The following is a 19263-nucleotide window of genomic DNA, read 5'->3' as shown; positions in this document are numbered from 1 at the left end:
GACGCGCTAACCAATTGAGCTATCGGGGCGGACTAGCCTGCTGACTCCCATAATTTTTTCTACATGATTGTTCTTTGGATTATATTTTTGAAGTTAACAGGAGGTGGTTATAAATTTGTACTGTACAGTACTGTAGGTATAATCAAATAAAATGGCTTTAAAAATTACTATTTAGAGAACAATATTATAAACTAATACCTACATTTTAAAAATAAAATGATTAATTGATGAATTATTACTGTAGGCCTACCGTAACACACAAAATACAAAATTTATGTTTACCACACTTGTTGCCATGGTTACAATCAGGTGTTGCCAGAGTTAGGATTAAAGTTAGGAAGGGTTAAAGTAAGGGTTAGAGTTAGGAATAAGGTTAGGGTTTTGAATTTTGATCTTTGCCCCTGAGGACTAAAAAAATTTCCAAAATACAAGTTTTTGTTTTCAACATCTTTAAACTTTTCTCAAATTAGGGCAGAATTCCTTATCTGGCAACACTATTGAGGCTATTATTACACTATATAGTGTAAATATAGCCACAGCTAAAAAAAATGTTTAAAATACCGTAGGCCTACAATTTTTTGTTTTCAACAGCTTTAAACTTTTCTTAAATTAGGGCAGAATTCCTTATTTGGTAACGCTATTGAGGCTATGTTTACGCTGTATAGTGTAAATATAGCCACAGCCATATTTATTTAACAATTTTTTTTCTATGTCTTTTGTCTCTTTGTCTGGTTCAAAAGGGCAAATGCAAACCATTTTATTCTCTGTCCTTTTTTGTATTTCTTTCTTTATCTCGTCACATGGAGATTTGTAGAATCTTTAGGAAATGACACTGTATGTACAATAGCTTAAACTGGTTCACTAGACAGTTATAGGAAAACTTATTTGATATATATAATATTGGATTGTTACATTACCATGAATCATTGAGTAGCCATAACAGATGTAGGCTTAACAAGATTTGAAAAGTGTTATTGCTTCCTTTGTACCATAATAGGTACTTCTTAATCTTAAATGCTAGGCTACAAAGACTCATCACAAAAGTTACCGGTAAGGTTTTCGTGAAAGGCTAGTGGGTAGGCTTTGTTTTTTCTTTATCTAACATTTGGTTCATTCTAGATATATACAAGTTTGAGATCTAAGAATGTAGGTGAACTGTAGCTCAACTTTCTTAATTGTAGTGCAAATGTCATTGATTTAAGCAAAAATGGATACAAACAATGGCTTCACAGAGACTGAATTTCAAGTCAAACAAAAGAATAATGATCTTCAATATGTGAAACACAATGCACAGCCTGTAAGTCTAAAAGGTTATGTCTAGCCCAAGTCACTTTAGTTTTAAGAAGTAAGGTGTGTATTGTTCCTGTAACAACTTTAAAATTGCATTTGCTGTGGTATGGCCTATGGTGTATTGCCTCATTTGTTTTTTGTAAATATAACATTTAAGCCAGTGGCTGTACTGTAGTTACCGTACTGCAGAAACTGAGGAATATGAACATAAAACAATTGCAAGTAGTAGCATGGCAGTAGTCCAGTTTTAATCTGGTGATGTTTCACGTTACTGAGGGTGGCCAGATTTTCCTCCAAGTGCCGCAATCGTATTCACACCCTGTCTCCACATCGATCTGTCTAACGCGTCCTCTCTTGTCAAGCCCACCTTGCTGCTTTCCTCCGGATGCAACCTAGTTCGTACCATGAACAGTTCGTACCCTCAGTTCAAACCTTGAAAAAATCGAGAGAAAAAATTAAAAAAACTAAAGTCACTGATCGCAGTTTCTGCAATCATTTTAAAATTTTCTTCCTGAAAAGATCGTGAGAAAAATTAGCTCAAAGCCGAAGTCCGCTGATCGCAGTTTCCGCAAACATTTTTCTGCAGTTTCCGCTAACTCTAATCATAGAGTAATCGATGCTCTAACCCTAACCTTCGCTGATTGCAGTTTCCGCAAACATTTTTCCGCAGTTTCTGCTAACCCTTACCCTAATTCTAACCATAGAGTAATCTATGCTCTAACCCTCGCTGATCGCAGTTTCCGCAAACATTTTTCCGCAGTTTCTGCTAACCTTTACCCAAACCAAGCCTTAAAGCAACCGGCGGCCATGGCCGCTAAGTAGTGCTTAAATCACCGCCGGTGCTACCTCCTCAGTCGGCCAAGTTTGGCCGCCGGTTTCTTCTAGCCAATTATTTAATTTTGCCTTAGAATGATCGTGGATTAAATGTCGAAAATATGTAGTATCAAAGAGTGACGCAGAATTAGGTCAGCGCCTCATAATCACCATTATTGTATTGCGCGGGAACATTTGCAATTGTAGGCCTATATATTGTAAATGGAATACATCCAGCTGCGATCACCAGCGCTGTAAGTCTTGTTTGCAATTCCCGACGTTTATTTTAACAAAGTGTTAATCCGAAGTGATAATTTACATCGGCTGGCAATGTTGTTGTTTTTATATCGATTCAATGTTGTCGGACATTGAATCGTTGTTAAAAAGGAGAACTAGGTTAGTTGAAATCGGAGGGGAAAACACGTGTCTTCATAGTTGAGAAATGTTCCGGCTGTGGGTTAGTGACTTCACATCTTCAATGGTGACATCATAACTGTTTTTTTGTTTTTTTCGGTCATTGACCGATTTTTTAGCAAAATGTCCAAAAAAATGCAGTCAATTCGGTCAAAATGTCCGAAAAAATATATAGTCAATTCGGTGCAATAAAAGATGGCTGCGGCCGGGTGTTGCAAGGTTGAGTTTTGCTGATGAACGTTGAAGAAACGTTTGTCTGTTCTAACTTTTCTCAGATAAAACACGACAACGTTTCTCAGCGAAACTTAATGTTGTAGCTAGTCAGGAAGTGCAAATTTTGGTTTGTATTAGCTATACTTTAAAGGACTATTTTCATCAGAAAAAATGACCAAAATAAATAAAAAATAATTGAAGTTTTTCAAGTCATTTCACACAAATGACCGAAAAGTCTCAGCAAAAAAATCCAGCATCATAACGGAATAAATGGTCAGGTTTTATGAAAGGCGGTTTAATGCAGTTGAAACAATCTTCTGAGCTGCGAGTAGTTGCAACAATGTAGTGTCGTCAGATGGTCCTGCAATACCGGATTACAATCCCGATAAAGCAGTTATTCCGTGGTACAACGATTCTATAGCAGGACGTTGCCCAGACTTCAACAACGCTAAGTGATCATTGTAACACTGTTGCAAGTTTAATTCTATTTACTTGTCCTATCATTTTATATTTTGGCCTCCAAGCGCGCAGATTTGTCCGCCGAGACGGAGCTCTCGGTAGGCCACAATGGCTGCCGGAAAAAAACACGAGTTTTAAGGCCTGCAAACCATAGAGTAATCTATGCTCTAACCCTAACCCTCGCTGATCGCAGTTTCCGTTAAACGCAGTTTCCGCTTACCCATGGATCACGGAATTAGAAATTAATAAAAATTAAAAATAAGAATTAAAAATCTAATTCAGTGATTCATGGCTTACCCTAACTCTAACCATAGAGTAATCTATGCTCTAACCCTCGCTGATTGCAGTTTCCGCAAACATTTTTCTGTCGTTTCCCCTAACCCTCGAGTTTGTTTCAAATTGTTTGGGGAAACTCCGATCAGCGACTTCGGCGTTGTGTTATTAAACTGCGATCAGCGACTTCGGCTTTTTTTAATTTTTTTCTCTCGATCTTTTCAGGGTACGAACTGACTGTATGAACGGTTCAAGGTACGAACTAGGTTGCACCCCTTTCCTCCTCAACTCGCCTTTTTCTTGTTTTCTACGACACTCCACTTGCAACTCCAGCGCTCTTCTCAAAACATCATCTTCATCCATTCTCAAAACATGCCCATACCAACTCGCTTTCGCCAACTTATCAACATTCTCATTCAACCCAAGCAAGTCATCTCACTATCGCTCTCTGAGTTCTTCGTAAAATCACCAATTTGTTTTCCCGTAAGCACCATGTCTCAATTCCGTACAGCGTTGCAGATTTCACACAACTAGTATATATAAATTCTTGCTCTCATTTTCAAAGTGAATAATACAATTTAAGAAGTTGCCTTAAATAACAACTAAACATGTCTATTGTCTATATTTCAGGAAAAAAGCAAGCATTCAGAAAAATCAAGACTGAAGACACTTGAAGTGGATAAACAATGTAGGTATTGTGGTGATCGTAATAATAAGCATGTTTTATTTTGCATCCATTAATTATTACCTTCATATTGGGTGGTCCCATGCTCAGTCATTGAGCTTCCAGGAATGAGAAGATTAGATTCTCATTATATATACTAGGCTTTCGTTACTATAATGAGAGTAGTGTGACCACTGACCAGTTCATCTCTTTTAGTCGCCTTTTTTCGGCAACTACGCCCAAGTCGCCCATCCAAAGGTGGTCATAAAAATTAACTTCCTTGCTCTCCTATTCAATTTATTATCACTGTGCGGCAGCTAAGGTGATCTATGTTGTGTTTCTATGCTGCATTTTGTTTGTTGCGTATTTTTGTGTTTCTTGCGTTTGTGTTGTGTGATATCATAATTCACAATCCACAAAAACAAAATGATTTCTATATTATTCATTGAGTTGTTGAACGATTCTCTTTTTAATGATGAAATTGTTGTCATGCTTTGTTTTCACTTCTTTCCAGATTTAGTAAATAATGAAGATGATACTACTTCTTGTGGACAGTTCAATACAGATCCAACCAAAAGATGGAGAATGTCTGCACTACTTATATCTTGGTTTTCAATTTTTGCCACTTTGGCAATTGGCATTGCAGAATTTGGTATGGACTGACATTGACATAAAAGTATTTAAAGAAGATAAATATGCTTTTTAGTACTCTTGTTAATATAGAAATAGTGACATAGCAAGTGAGATATTCTCATTGTTGAATCAGCTGCAAAATTACATTGCTCCTTTTTATGCTTTTTTTTTTAAATATTTTGATTTATAAAATAGGCAATAGCTAACAGCTATATAACCACTTAATTTTTTTCTTGCCATCTTTGATTATGTAAGTAGGCTACCATGTGGATTAGTTTTGCTCTGTTAAGACATGTTTATCAAATTTTCTCTACCTTATATTGTGTCTGTTTTCAGTGGTTTCTCAGGAAGAAGACAGTTCTGCTGCCTTTGGATTGGCTGTATGTTATTGTTTACTTATTTACATTACAATTTACAATGTCTTTATTTTTCTGTGAATAAAATTTAACCTTAGTTGGGCCAATATTCTACTGCCACTTTTAAATTTTTGGGTAAATTCCTCAAATTTAAAAATTGATTATATATATCTCAGGAATGCAATTTTGAAATGGCAGAAATATTATATATACTGTGAATAATAGAGAGTAGAGACCCTTTGCACCGGGTCAATTTCAAGGTTGAAGCATAACTTAAAGGTTCATTACCCCAAAATGGAGTCAAATTCAAAAAAGAGATGGTAATTACGAAAATAGATTGTATAATATCATTTATTATGGAAAATTTCTTAACCATGATGGTTCATATGTTGACATTCTTCAAGGGGTTGCTGAGATGCTTAAATTTGACAATTTTGTAAAATTTGTTAAAAAGGTCTTAGTTTAAGTGCCATGTCGTAGAATGTTGGTCCTATTGAGAACTTTTCTTAGATTAATAATAAATTAGTCTTTACCTACCATTCCTACCAACATCATTTTTACCAAGTTTCTAATTTTCAATGACCACATTTTTTATGACGAAACATCGTATTGTTAAGTTTCTAAGCTTAAAGACTGAAATGTTGAGAAGTCTTGATGATCAATCATAGTTTTTTCGCCGTATGATTTCATCATTGCCACATTATCTGCTTTGCACAAGCTGTTCATTGTACCTTATTTTTTTGCATTTTTCCCAATTATGTATAACCTTTGTCTTAATCTGTTTTCAGTTCAGCTCTACACTGGATGTATTGACATCAGCAGTTGTTTTATGGCGGTACTACAGAATCAACGACACATTTTCTTTGAGAAGAGAACACATGTAAGCCAGCATATTGATTTGGGTTTAAATTATTTCTGGAAACTCATCATTGTTCAAGCGATTGGTCGAACAGAGATAAAATTTAGTGCCTTGTTTGCACGATAATTTTGAGGTGTAGGGTGGACGAGTAATCATAACACGTTTGAAATATAAAAGTGTTTATAAGAGCTTTTTCTAGCCAACAACTCAGCCTCTTTTAAACCGATTCAACGTCTGCAGACGTTGATTCGCTGAAGCAATGTAAAAAGGATCGATTTGCTGGCATGGTTGTGTCATATAACGAATATGCCGTCGCATGCACTTAGGTACACTTTATTTCAATCATGCAGTTGATATGGTTTCCAAATGCTCTTATCGCCCAAATCAGTACTTTTTCCTACTTAATTTAGATCTTGTGCAGTTCTCGGCGTTTTATTTGTCATATCAGCGGTTGGGATTGCTGGAAAAGCAATATTCGGTTTACTGAGAGGAGATAGTCCAATTATGTCTGTAAGTCGATGGGTGATTGTGGTGTGGAATGCGCGTGCTAATGTATTCGTTATGGCTTACACATGACTTGTGGTCATTTACAATGCCACAATGCATTGACAAGTATATTTGCCATGTGCCTAGTCAAGGCATGGCATCAAGTGAACTTTTTAAAGACGACTAGTTGTTTTACTGTGCAAGATCTGTTATGCTTACCTCTTGCGAAAGTATATAACTAAGCACCCAAGTACACACTACATATATTTTCTTGATTACAGTAAATATAAAACAGTCGTTTTCAATGTAGTATGCTCAGTGTTTTTTCCATGAAATATGAATACAAAGTTTTTATAGATGTGCAAATTGTTATTTAACGTCGTAGCTATCACTGTTGCAAGTTGCTCTCAACTCTGGGCATTCTAGACAGTGCCAGAATAGCTAAGCTTCATATATTGAACGACTGTATTCGTGATAACCTACCCCTACTACACTACGTGTGTATTCTGATTTACTCAACTTGATTTTACCATACCTTGCAGTTTGTTGTGGTTTTATGTTCTTATTTCTTATAAGGATATCTATAAAGGAATTTTTCAGTTTGGATCTTGTTTGCAGCAAGCATCAATGTTATTTAATGGGTTAACATAATTGCCTTATTAACTGACTCAGCAACTGCTTTATTATTATGATTCTGTTGCTGACTGTGCAGTGTGCATCTCACGAACAAGGCTCCTGTCAATAATAATTGATTAGTTATTGTTTTATCCAGGAGAAAGGCATTGCTCTTTTATTGATCACTTCAATTGTGGCAGCATGCACTTGCTTCGTTCTGGTCCTCATCAAAGCAATCATCGCAAAGAAGCTTTCCTCATGGACTCTCTTCACTGATGGTGAGTTTTAGTGATGTTGATTAATGTTCGTTTTATGTACTGTACAAGTGTACAATCCAGAGTAAAACGTACGTTACTGCACAGGATTTCATGTTTCCACGCACTCATATAGCAATTAGTAATATTGTGATAAGCATTTGTTAGAATATTTGAATAAAAATTATTTGTGTAATTATAAAAAGATCATTTCAAATGATTGCTTAGCTTAATTGCTTAAAATAGAATTTGAATTCTGCTACAACTGATTGTTTAACTGATGTTCTCGCCTTCCAACTCAGAATGTCTCAAATTTGGTAGTATTGTATCAATAATATCGGTGGTACTGTATAACTGACAGTGAGCACTGTAAAGACAGGTAATAAGGCCTCATGTTTCGAATGATGCTGTTCATCGCGACGCTTGTTCATGAACATGAAGTCTTTTAATCACCCATGCAAACGACACTGTTTTACATTGATCCAACAGTTGATGGTCACTAATTTCGTTTGACAGCACCTTTTTATCACAGAAGTATCACGAAAGGCGGCTGCAAACTTGAATTCGTGTCAATGACACTGAGTAGTTGTTCAGTTTTACAATTTGTATTTCTGCAGCTCTTAACTCTCTTATTGGAGGAGTCATCGCTTTATCAATGATCATCACAGTTCAAATAACGAAGACGAATCCCTATCTTTGGTATCTTGATTCAACTGTTGGATTGACTGTCAGTCTGTTTTTGCTCATTTACGGATTCTGGTAAGTTTCACGTTTATTGAATGAGTGAGACACATGATTAGTATGATACCAGATTTGTATCCTGGTTTATTGGCATTGTTAGGTGATGGTACCACGTTAAAAGTTCGATTCTAAACAATATTTAAATGCGCAAAAGATCGGAAGCTGAGACACGTCTTCAACGTTTTGGCTGATTTAACCTATTTATATTTGGTCTCAATTCATGGGATGTTACATCAGCATTCAGCACTATAGAATCTTATGTTAGCCACGAAGCCTTTCTGTTTATATCAGTATTCAACACCTACCGTTTAAAATCTGTAACTGACAAGATTGCCAAAAGCATAGGCAAACAAACATGTGATTTGACGATTTGTATGTTTAGATCATGTCATTTTATGTAAGTTCCAATTACAATTGAGGTTGTATAATTACCGTATTGATGATAGGCTTCACGTAGTCATTTTCGACTTATTGTCTAAGCTGCAAACCCATTTATGAAGCCACAACGCTGTAAATGTAACGTCACATTAATGTTGTTCCGACCAGTATGTGGATGATTTACAATAATTTGCAATTGCAACTAGCACAGGTTGATCTGGGATTGTATTTTAGTAACAATCTTCGAAAAGCTTAGACTGCTTTCGCGATACAGTTAATCCAAGAAACTTTTATTTCAGCTAAACAGGGTTTGACGACGTAAGATCTACATAGAATTATGCAATATTCAGGTTTACTTCGCATGACGCATTGCATGTTTGTGTATTGTTTTGCTGTGGCCGGTCAGTGACGTCATAGCTGTCATTCTTTGCTCAGTGAACTGAAGCTTCTGTGCTCGTCGTCATTTCCAATGTGTTGCTTGCTGTCATTTTTAGCTTCACAGCACACACTGTGGTTGACTGCATTTCAAGACTATGTATTTGCATATTACTGCATTTCAAGACATTTCATTTCAAGCGTTCTATGCGAAGAGTTGCTTTTGTCGTTTCATCCGCACCAACCAAACTTGAATTTTACAAATGAAATATGCAAGTTAATGCTTGACAGTCAAAAATAACGGCAAATCAAACACAGCGTAACAACAATTTAACAATGTAGGCTCTCTGCTTAAGCTATATGCACACAACTGAACAAAAAGTAGCATTTTTACTCGTGTTTCAGAGGGTAACTGATAGATAATGTAATCGGTTTCTGGTCAAGTATACTATATATATGCTACGTAGACATGCAGCAATGAAAGCGTTTTGTTTATTGCTTGATAGACATGCGTAAAGTATGTTTTCATTTGTCAAGTGAAACTCACACTTGGTTGCAAAAGGTACTCGTACAGTCGTACACCTTACTTTACAGTAACAAACAAATGAAATGCGTTTAATAGCCTACTGTGCAACTTATTGCTAAACCCATTTTCTGTGCCAGGTAGCAACCGCCGAATGAAGCGCAATTTATCGGTTTGCTTTCATTCTGCGATGCCCAAGCATTTTGACAACATTTTTCCAACCACCCAGTGTCATTTTCCATATTCGTATATTCAGGATATGTTTTTTTATCAGAAAGAATAAGTTACTCAACTGCACTTTTTCGTTTGGTAAAGCAAACATGTCACAGTGGGCAAATGTTCTTTACTTTGATTTGACATCGCCAGACGTCAGACCTATTCAAAAAGTTTATTTTTATATGTACTGACGCTTAAGTTGTGCACTGATATTACAACAAACTGCGTTCGCAATGACATAGATGTGGACTGTAGCTCATTGTTTATTTTGTTAATGTCTAGCCTGAACTTGTTCCAACCGGATTAAATACTTGAAACCACTTTGTGAGTTGTCAGAATAGGATTTTGTTAGACATTCTATTTGACGAATGTATTCAAGTATGCTGAAACTAAGGTTATGTCCATCGATGTTAATCCTAAATGGCGACTTATATCGCTAAACCCTGCCATAGAGTTTGGAGTACAAAAATAATTTGGGATATAACTTTTAGAAATTATGGCAAATCCACCCCCTGACTGTCCACAGACGTCGAATCAAAGTGAAAAGAAAGGATTTTTCCCGCTAAAACATATCCAATAGATATATTTCTTCTGATCACATCAACGAGACACACACAAAAATTAACAATAAAACTGATAAGCAGTTGCGTGCATTTTACGTTTGATAACGATTCATACGCGATCCATTTTTATCAAATGTGGAAACTTTCGCATTGTTTACTCGTATTCTAATAAATGTTGTCAACGTCTGAAACAAGTACAGGCAACCTGTTTTTTTCTATCATTGTTGCTCACGCATGAAAATTCTCTGCATCGGATAGCTTTTCTATCTTTGTAATTATTTTCCTTCATTGCCTTCAGCTGTGGTTCTCGACAAGAAGAAGGAATCTGATGATGATGAAACATCACAAACACTTAGATTTTTTAGCAGTTCAAGGCTGCTTTTGGTTTCACTGTTTCGTAATTGCTAGGTTGGAAATATAAAGCAGCTGTTGATGCGGTTCATTTGTGTTCATGTGAATTGTAAACGCACTCATTGCTTCTCTTGATCATTGCGACGTGGTTCTGCACTCGTTTAGGAATAGTAATAGTTTAAATCATTTTTTAAATAATTTAATTTATTTGCATTTCACAGTTTTATATAATTACACAATGGAATTAGATATTTTTTTTAGGCAATCTTCAAAGTATTGAATGTTAGAAAGCAAGCAGCCATTCAGTGCGCAGAAGATTTGTTTTACACCGATTCAAGGCTTTCAAATGTACAAAATATTTCAAATAGACAACTTCGTATTACTTCAGTATTTCTATATCATTAATTAATGTTTTTTTATCGTCAGGCTCTTGTCGAAGCACATTCCCGAAGTGCGAAGGTTGAAGTCATAAACCAGTCGGAAGCAGTATCTCCATTCATCTGTCTATTACGATCGTTTCTACCACCCAAAGCAACACGGCGACTACTCAGGAACAACACTGGTCACGTTTCAGTTCAAACGCCCAAACCCAAAACAAGTTTTGTGTAAATTTTTACTGTGTATAAAGAGTTAAAACTGAAGACATCTCAGCCAGCAAATCACTATTTTTTACGTTGATTTAACGCCTTAAAACGTTGAATTAATGCTAAAACAAAAGACTACTTTACTGGCTTAGATGGAGTTAACAGGGGTACTGATCTCCACGAAAATTGTAACAAAATGTTAGTAGTTACTAAATCTTAGTAGTTAACGAAATATGGAGTTTTTAATATTAGCGTACGGTATTGTAGATATGAATATGTCCAATATTTGCTGCATTCCGTGTTAATTTCAAAGTGACGTTACTGATATTACTGATTTCTCATGATACAGTTTCTCTTCAGAACGTCATACCCAATTTGCCTGTATAACCACTCCACTTCTGCAAATCAATCGAACGATCAGTGCTGTGTTGTTAATGGCTTAGCGTTTTTGCTTGCACGACTCAGCGCAGGAGTGCGTTGAGCAGAGTAAGGACTGTTTGTCCTCGCATAGTTAGAGCAAAATACACTGCACCTGTTAATGTTTTTAACCTTTTTGGAGTTGTCACGTAGCTGTGATTACAAGCAACACGATTGATTGTTTTTTTTCTCTAGTAGAAAATTTGTCTATTTACATTTTTTTTTTAAATAATTTTAATGTTGTAAAGAGCAACTGTTTTGGTTGTACTTTTAAATACTGATGCGTATTTGTGTTCGAAAGTACAGCGACTTCTACTGTTTCCAACAGGTTAATTTTAGACCTCATAACTTCCGCTTGCTACTTTTTCTTTTTTGTGAAAAGTATCGAAAGTGTTTGTGTCAAACTTTCGTTAGTTGGCAATGGTTTCGTAACCCTGAAAGGTTTTAAATAAAGCTCTGTACGAAAAACGAAAATTAGACCAAAAAAATGAAAAGCTGTGTTTGAAAAGTGATTCTACAAATTCTCGGTTTTCGGGACGTTTTCCTTGTCTGTGACATACTGCACAATGATGCCACTTTCTGTATTGTTGTATATAACATTTTTATAATATATCAGTTGTTATATTGCTAGATTATAAATATAATATATTCGTTATTGCCTTAAAAAGTTATTATTTGAAATTAGCGAGTTGTTGTGACTTGATGTACCGGCTTGGCATTATTTACATTTCCACGGAACACATTGTGCCATCTGGCGGTAATTGATCTTTCCGTTATTAATCGGTCTCATCATTGTTCGATCATAGCTCGCCATATCTGGTTCGCAAGAAGTTTTTTTTTTTTTCATTGATTCAACGTCTACACTCTACAATCGTCTCCAAGTCTAAATTCATCATTTTTTCGTGGATTTAATGTTATTGTTTACACTTTACAGTCCTTGAATCAATGCAAATAAGTCGGGATTTTTTTTAACTGTGACAACACCCTTAACCTTGCCATGACGTCTTCTGTACCTTTTATTTGATCTGGCAATCTTATTCTGTAACTAATTGTGCAAAGAGTGTTAAAACCGTTTTTTTTTTCTTTGTTTGTTGTAAAATATTTTTATTTCCTCCCGTACTTGGTTTACCACTGAATATGACGTAATTAAGTTAGTATCTTGGCGCAAATCAAAAATAGGTTAGTTATAAAATTTTAATTTAACTTTGAAGTTTTTTTTAAATTGCATGTTTTAAGAATAATAATTCCTGCTCTGGAGCGCGATCTATCGGTTTCAACGTCGCTCAAGGTGAAGAAAATGTTACTAGCTTTGCTTGAACAAACGCACTTGATGATATTCAACACAATTACACAAATTGCTTATTTGTAAACATTATATTTATTCCTTGCCTTCGACATCGTACTTATATTGCAATATCTTCTCTGAAACGTTTCCATTAGTCTATTAATTGACCAAGCATGAAGAAGTCTATGTTTGATTGTATTTTTATTTTGTTTCGTAAACATACAGCTTCCAAATAGGCCAGCGTGTTATAGAACTCTTTCATTTTCGTTTAGTTGTAATGGCAAATATGTTTTTGTCCTGTACTATATTATAGTGTTTTGTGTTCAAGGTTGTCTGTGTTGACCTCGTAAGTCTCTTAGCCATTGTCCTTCCGATCAAAGCATTACTTGCATGCGAAAGCAAACGAAGTAAAAATGAACAACCTATAACTCCCACCTGGAGTATAGTTTAGTTCCACTGTCTTTTTCTACAAGAGGTAAGATATGTTTCGTTCTTGTGCAATTGTTTTCTTGGTTTCACCGAAAAGCAAACATTTTCAGCCTTGTTTTCATCGCTGTAATCCTGTAAACAATGATACTGTTCTTATTTACCTACCACCGTAAGTTTTTGAAACCTGTTTGTCACGCATGGTTGACTTGCCGTAAAGCTGGTGTAAGTTCAACCATGCTAGTAAATTTTAGCAGAAATTACAATCTCTACCGTTCGCTTTTCTGCTAGAATTTATTTTTGTGACTGTCAATTCTTGCTACCATCGGCTGCCGGAAATCATCTCTCCTTGTTTAAAATAATTGGATCTGTAAACAACCCTACTAAATTATTATCGAATCAGACTGTAGGCTACCTAACGTACTGTAGGACTTTTACTGTAACTTTGTTGTTTGTGTCATGCATGTGATGATGTCTGTATTGTTTTGTAGCTTTTGTAGAGCCTGTGAAAATGATTGCATTTTATGTGAATATTTATGTGTGTTGTTAGCTTTTGTGATTTCATGGTTTCTGAAACTTTGTATGTTAAGTTTCAAATGTTCGTCTTGCGGAGTTGAATCAATATGCTCACATCGAATGCAGCAACTACTGCATTTGGATTCCACAACGTCTGCGTCGAATTGCAAAGTGTTACTTATTTCAATCTATCTTGCATTTACTGCTGGCGTGCATGCCGCGTTTCCGTCCTTTGTTCAATAGCTGATGTTCTTGCAAAGAGCTTGATATGTGCATCTGCTTACAAGCTCATCTTCGCACACCTGCAGGCTTTCCCTGGCATGGGTCGTGCTCTATCACTTTGTGACAGTACGCATTGGGAGTTCTCCGTGTCCCGCATGATTTCTCCCTCCACTGTTGCCATCATGTCTGTGGATAGCGTTTGTGGCATTTGTCTTGGTTTTTAACTTAATGGATATTTTTTTTTTATTTCTGACAACACATGACGTTTGTGACGTGATTGCACCTAGCAAATATAGCCACCTCCGATTTATCTGTCCATGCAATTTGTCAATGTACCGTAATGTGTTCTTGTTTGTCAAAGAGCTATTGGACAGTCTTATCTAAAATTAATGTTTTCTTTACTTCAGTTGGGAGTTTGTTTATGTACCGAAATCTATAATTAAGAACTTTATTCACAGAAGATGAACAATTGAACATGCAGTAATGACATTGTTTACATGACCAAATTCATAACGTAAATTTAGCGCAACAGCAGTTGTTGAAGGTAGTTGTATGCCATAGGTTGAGCTTGCATGCCATAGGTTGAGCTTGCTGTATGGTCTTGGTGTCGAATTATGTAAATAAAACAAAGGTTTATGTGTCTGTTTTGACGTTGGGCGATGTTTGAATAGGTCTCAAATTTATAAAAGAGAATGGAAATCACAATCTCGATAGTCGATTTCATGACTATTTTTCCTTCGCACATTATAGGCTTAGATATTTTGCTTCAGCAAAAATGTAAACTCGGATGGATAGGTCCTACATGATTGAATCGCAAAAATGTGGATTCAAACGTAATATGCGGTAACTTTGATCTTTGAAAAGTCCTTATTTTGCCAACTCACATCCGAATTCATTTCCGAAAATTAATCGTGGAAATCTTTATTCTCGGACTGAGAAGAGTAATTTCACCGGACAAATGCGTTACTATAAATGAATGTACGTAGGGAACGTTCAAATATTACGTAACGCCTTCGAGGGGGAGGGGGGGGGGTTATGCAAAGCGTTACGTTAGCGTCACATCGGGGGGAGGAGGTTCAAGCAAAACGTTACGTAACGCTTTCGAGTACGGAATGGTAGTTTTTTGTGCTGAATTCGTAGTGAAAAAGCGTTACATGGGGGAGGGGGGATTGAAAAAAGCGTTACGTTGGCGTTACATGGGGGAGGGGGGGGGGTCAAAAATTCGGAAAAAAAGCGTTACGTAATATTTGAACGTTCCCGTACTGTAATTTTGAACCCACAGCATTTTCTGATGTGGGTTTAAAATTATGCCGTAGCCCAGGGTTTCCCAAACTTTTTTGGGCCACGGACCACTATTTGTGAATCTGTTTATTCGCGGACCCCCAATACAAAGGTAAAAATGAATAATACCGAATTTTGTTTATTTAAAAAACTGACATCATTGGGATAGCTTCTTATCGCATAAGTCATCAATTCTCGGAGTTATTTGTGGTCATCTCGTGAATGAATGTGGCCATCTCGTGCCATAGGACAGAGGTGAAGTGCCTGCCACGATCCAATGATATTACGCGGGAGCTACGAATCTAGAGACTTAATGCAGTATGAATGCGTCCGCTTAGCTCTTCGCGTTGACATCTGACAGGGGAATGGCTTCTGGCCAGCAAGTAAATCTGTCGATGACGGTTAAGATATAGCCTAACAACACCCATTTGAACTAGGAAGGGGCCCTACCATACAGGGTCCACGGAAAGTCTGGACCTGTATTTTGTCTTCATGTTGGTAAGAGCTGAAAATGCTGTCTCACACATGCCGGTCGTGGCAAAAGGCAATAAAGTTTTAGTTGCCTTTTGCGATAGCAATCGGTGTTCCTCCACAACACTCAACCAGAAAGATGCAATAGCTGTTTGATTGAAACTACCGATTTGATAGAGCTCTTTCTCTAATTGAGCTGGTTTGATGTGATAGAGCTGGTCCGATTTAATAGAGCTCTTTGTCTAATTGAGCTGGTTTTGTAGCGATCCATTATTTCAACATATAAGTTTTTCTGCCTTTTACTAAAGTTTCTGTAGTTTTCCATGCAACTGCTCCCAAAGAAAATAGAAAAAAGGGCGCACACAATAAAATGGTTTGTTCGTCCTTTGACAAGAGCTCTATCACATCAAACCAGCTCAATTAGACAAAGAGCTCTATCAAATCGGACTAGCTCTATCACATCAAACCAGCTCAATTAGACAAAGAGCTCTATTAAATCGGACCAGCTCTATCACATCAAACCAGCTCAATTAGAGAAAGAGCTCTATCAAATCGTATCTTTACATGTTGTACAGGTCGACTTATAAACCAAGTCGTTCAATATTTTAAAGTTGAACTTGTAATCAATTTGCTTTGCCTTTTTCAGAAATCTTATATCACATTCATGAACACCAGAAGGACGTGATTATGCGTACTGCCGCCTGAAACGAAAAAAATGCTCCAGAGCCACCTGCACTCGACTCTCTAGCGCCTCACAGCGAATGCAAAGGCCGAATGCCAACAATTAAATGCTACGACTACGTCAATGATCTCCAACTGCGATGATCTCTAGCAAGCAAAAAGCAAGACAAGGCTACATTTGTATCAAGTCAATCGGCATGGTCTGGTTTTTAACAGAAAGAGCCAGACAAACAATGAATGCCTGCTACGGTTTTCAACGGCGCTTACAAAACAATTAATATTTCTACGAGGTGGACTCTTCAACACAGCACAAACTCAGACATTCCTTTGCGGAAGGCGGTGGAACCACGCAGAATCACTTCGCGACACGATATCACAAACACAACACCACATTATTATCATTAACACTAAACATACTTGATTCATACTATGTCTGTTAAAATTGTGTTAACGTTTTTAACTCCTTAAATTTGAGCTAAACTTGGTACCCATGGTTCCAATTTAGCCCAAATTTGGGGGGGGCTCTGTAGCGATCCATTATTTCAACATATAAGTTTTTCTGCCTTTTACTAAAGTTTCTGTAATTTTCCATGCAACTGCTCCCAAAGAAAATAGAAAAAAGGGCGCACACAATAAAATGGTTTGTTCGTCCTTTGACAAGAGCTCTATCACATCAAACCAGCTCAATTAGACAAAGAGCTCTATCACATCAACCCAGCTCAATTAGACAAAGAGCTCTATCAAATCGGACTAGCTCTATCACATCAAACCAGCTCAATTAGACAAAGAGCTCTATTAAATCGGACCAGCTCTATCACATCAAACCAGCTCAATTAGAGAAAGAGCTCTATCAAATCGGACTAGCTCACATCAAACCAGCTCAGTTAGACCAGTTCAGCTCTCAGAAAAACATTAAATTGATTGTTTAATTAAAATGTAATAACTCGTGATAATGTTTCACTATCCTGTAATGTCATTATTCTGTAATGTTTAAATTCAACTTGTGTTATAGACCTACAATATTATATGAACACCTTCTGATAACTTAAAATTATAATTCGAATAACAATTGTGTGGAAATTAGTTCATGGAGTCAGATAGCTAAATTAGATAGATAGAAATTTCATCAGGCAGTTAGACAGCCTTCATCTTAATTCAATTTATAAACAAACCATTCTCATACTTAAACTCATACTTAATGTTAATACTTGAATATAAACCATTCTTATACTTATATATAATATATAAACTGTTACCACAATGTAGTCCCACAGAACAGGATACTTGACAGGGTACGTACTGTACAACGTACATGCGTGACTTTTTAATTTCTTGTCATATCGCCACCGACCACCTGTGCAGTCGTCGCGGACCACAGTTTGGGAAACCCTGCTGTAGCCTATAATGTTCATTGTTCCAAACATTATGTTTACGAGAAGTTCACTGAAAATGTTAAAACACATGCGCTGTCTGCAGATGTCAGGCTAAATAGAAGAGACCAAGATCAAAAAATGATTTAAGCGAGTATGAAGTTGTATACTGTAAGTATGGCATACGTGAACAACATAAATAGACATCGGTTTTCTTTACACCATACAGCCATAGACCAATTGGTCTACAGTACCCCGTATCTTACACCTGCAGTAGGGGAAAGTAGTGTAATTTGGACCCCCTCAGAAAAAACTGCAATATCTTCACAAAATTAATATCAATGTTGTTCCAGACGGTTGTTCGCCTGGTCAAACGTCATGTAGAAACCGTTCGGGTCTACTGAATATTAAGTCATGGAAATTCCTAAAACATGAGCCAAAATTGCACCATCGTCCGTAAGACTCGGGTCAAACCTGTTGAAACCGGTTTAAACATGAAATGTTGCGTCGCCTTTGAGTTATCACAAATTTTTCTGATTCATTCTCGAAGTTGTTTGTTGGAAGTCGGTCGCACATTTAACTGGTTTATTTGGTGCTTGCTAGCTGGACAAATTCTCCGTCTTTTATCCAAGTAATCTGTATCGTAGTGACAGTTTTGAGGTGTAAGGCGTTGCACCGGTCATTTCGATAGCCGCGGGCTAATTTTACAGAAATACACTGTTTGAAAAGAAGTTCAAGTGTGTGTTTCTTCGGTCATTATATACAGACGAACGGATTCGGGAACTTTATGTTAAAATTTTCCCACGAAGAGATTATGGTTTACCGCTGTGACCACAAAAAATAAAAGACGGTTCTTGTCAGTTGGTAGGTCAAGAAGAAATTAAAGCAAAAAATAAAAATAAAAGACGAGTTCTTGTTAACTGGTGGGCCAAGAAGCACTTGAAGGCATAAAATTAAACGACGTGTTTGTTGTCAGCTAGTGCAGAAGAACTAATTAGAAGTACAAGAAATAATAAAAGAAGATTTGTTGGTTGGTAGCCTACACTCTTACAGAAGCAAAGAAAAGTAAAGACATTTCTTCTCAGTTTGGTACAGAAGAAAAATAACTTTGACAATCATTGGCAAAAAAGAAGATTAAAAGACAATCCATCTGTGCTTGTAGATTCAAGTGGAAGAATCCAAGCAAGTTTTGTGGACTTTAGGACTTCATACTCGTACAGCTACGGTATCGTGCATTTAAATTCTTTTTTGTATTTTTACTGTCTTTGCAGTTAAGTTTTTTATAACTACTGTAGCCTAATAATTTTGTGTGTTTGTGTAACTTAATTTTTTTAATTGTTAAATTTAGCCCCAACATTTAATATGTCTACACTCGGTGGCGACAAGGACTCGACCGCCGTAGACTCGACTGAGTTTAAGCCTGATGATGTTCTTTGCGGTCGGGCAGGCCATTCTGGGGAGGGACCCATTAACGATGAGGCTAAGTCAGTTCGAGAGGCCCGGCATCTTAGACGGGATATTTTGACTCAAATTG

The 19263-nt window shown here is 36.7% G+C and overlaps 1 protein-coding gene across 1 annotated transcript; it reads left to right on the top strand.

Annotated features, from left to right (window-relative positions):
- Positions 1-1207: 1207 nt before the first annotated feature.
- Positions 1208-14568, top strand: LOC145764325 (transmembrane protein 163a-like). The gene is made up of 9 exons (XM_082575943.1): positions 1208-1297; positions 4093-4150; positions 4641-4778; positions 5096-5139; positions 5904-5995; positions 6385-6484; positions 7233-7353; positions 7947-8088; positions 10903-14568. The coding sequence occupies exons 1-9, from the start codon at positions 1208-1210 to the stop codon at positions 10946-10948; spliced, it is 831 nt and encodes a 276-aa protein (XP_082432069.1). The 3' UTR covers positions 10949-14568.
- The last annotated feature ends 4695 nt before the right edge of the window (positions 14569-19263 follow it).

The sequence above is a fragment of the Aplidium turbinatum genome, chromosome 2 (assembly GCF_918807975.1).
Source record: "Aplidium turbinatum chromosome 2, kaAplTurb1.1, whole genome shotgun sequence".
NCBI lineage: Eukaryota > Metazoa > Chordata > Ascidiacea > Aplousobranchia > Polyclinidae > Aplidium > Aplidium turbinatum.
This window is presented reverse-complemented; position numbering and strand designations above follow the sequence as displayed.

Excerpts from the sequence above, each read along its gene's own strand:
- LOC145764325 (XM_082575943.1), top strand. The coding sequence starts at position 1,208 with ATGGATACAAACAATGGCTTCACAGAGACTGAATTTCAAGTCAAACAA. Across the intron at positions 1,298-4,092 it reads TGAAACACAATGCACAGCCT|GAAAAAAGCAAGCATTCAGA; the intron begins GTAAGTCTAAAA and ends TCTATATTTCAG. Across the intron at positions 7,354-7,946 it reads ATGGACTCTCTTCACTGATG|CTCTTAACTCTCTTATTGGA; the intron begins GTGAGTTTTAGT and ends GTATTTCTGCAG.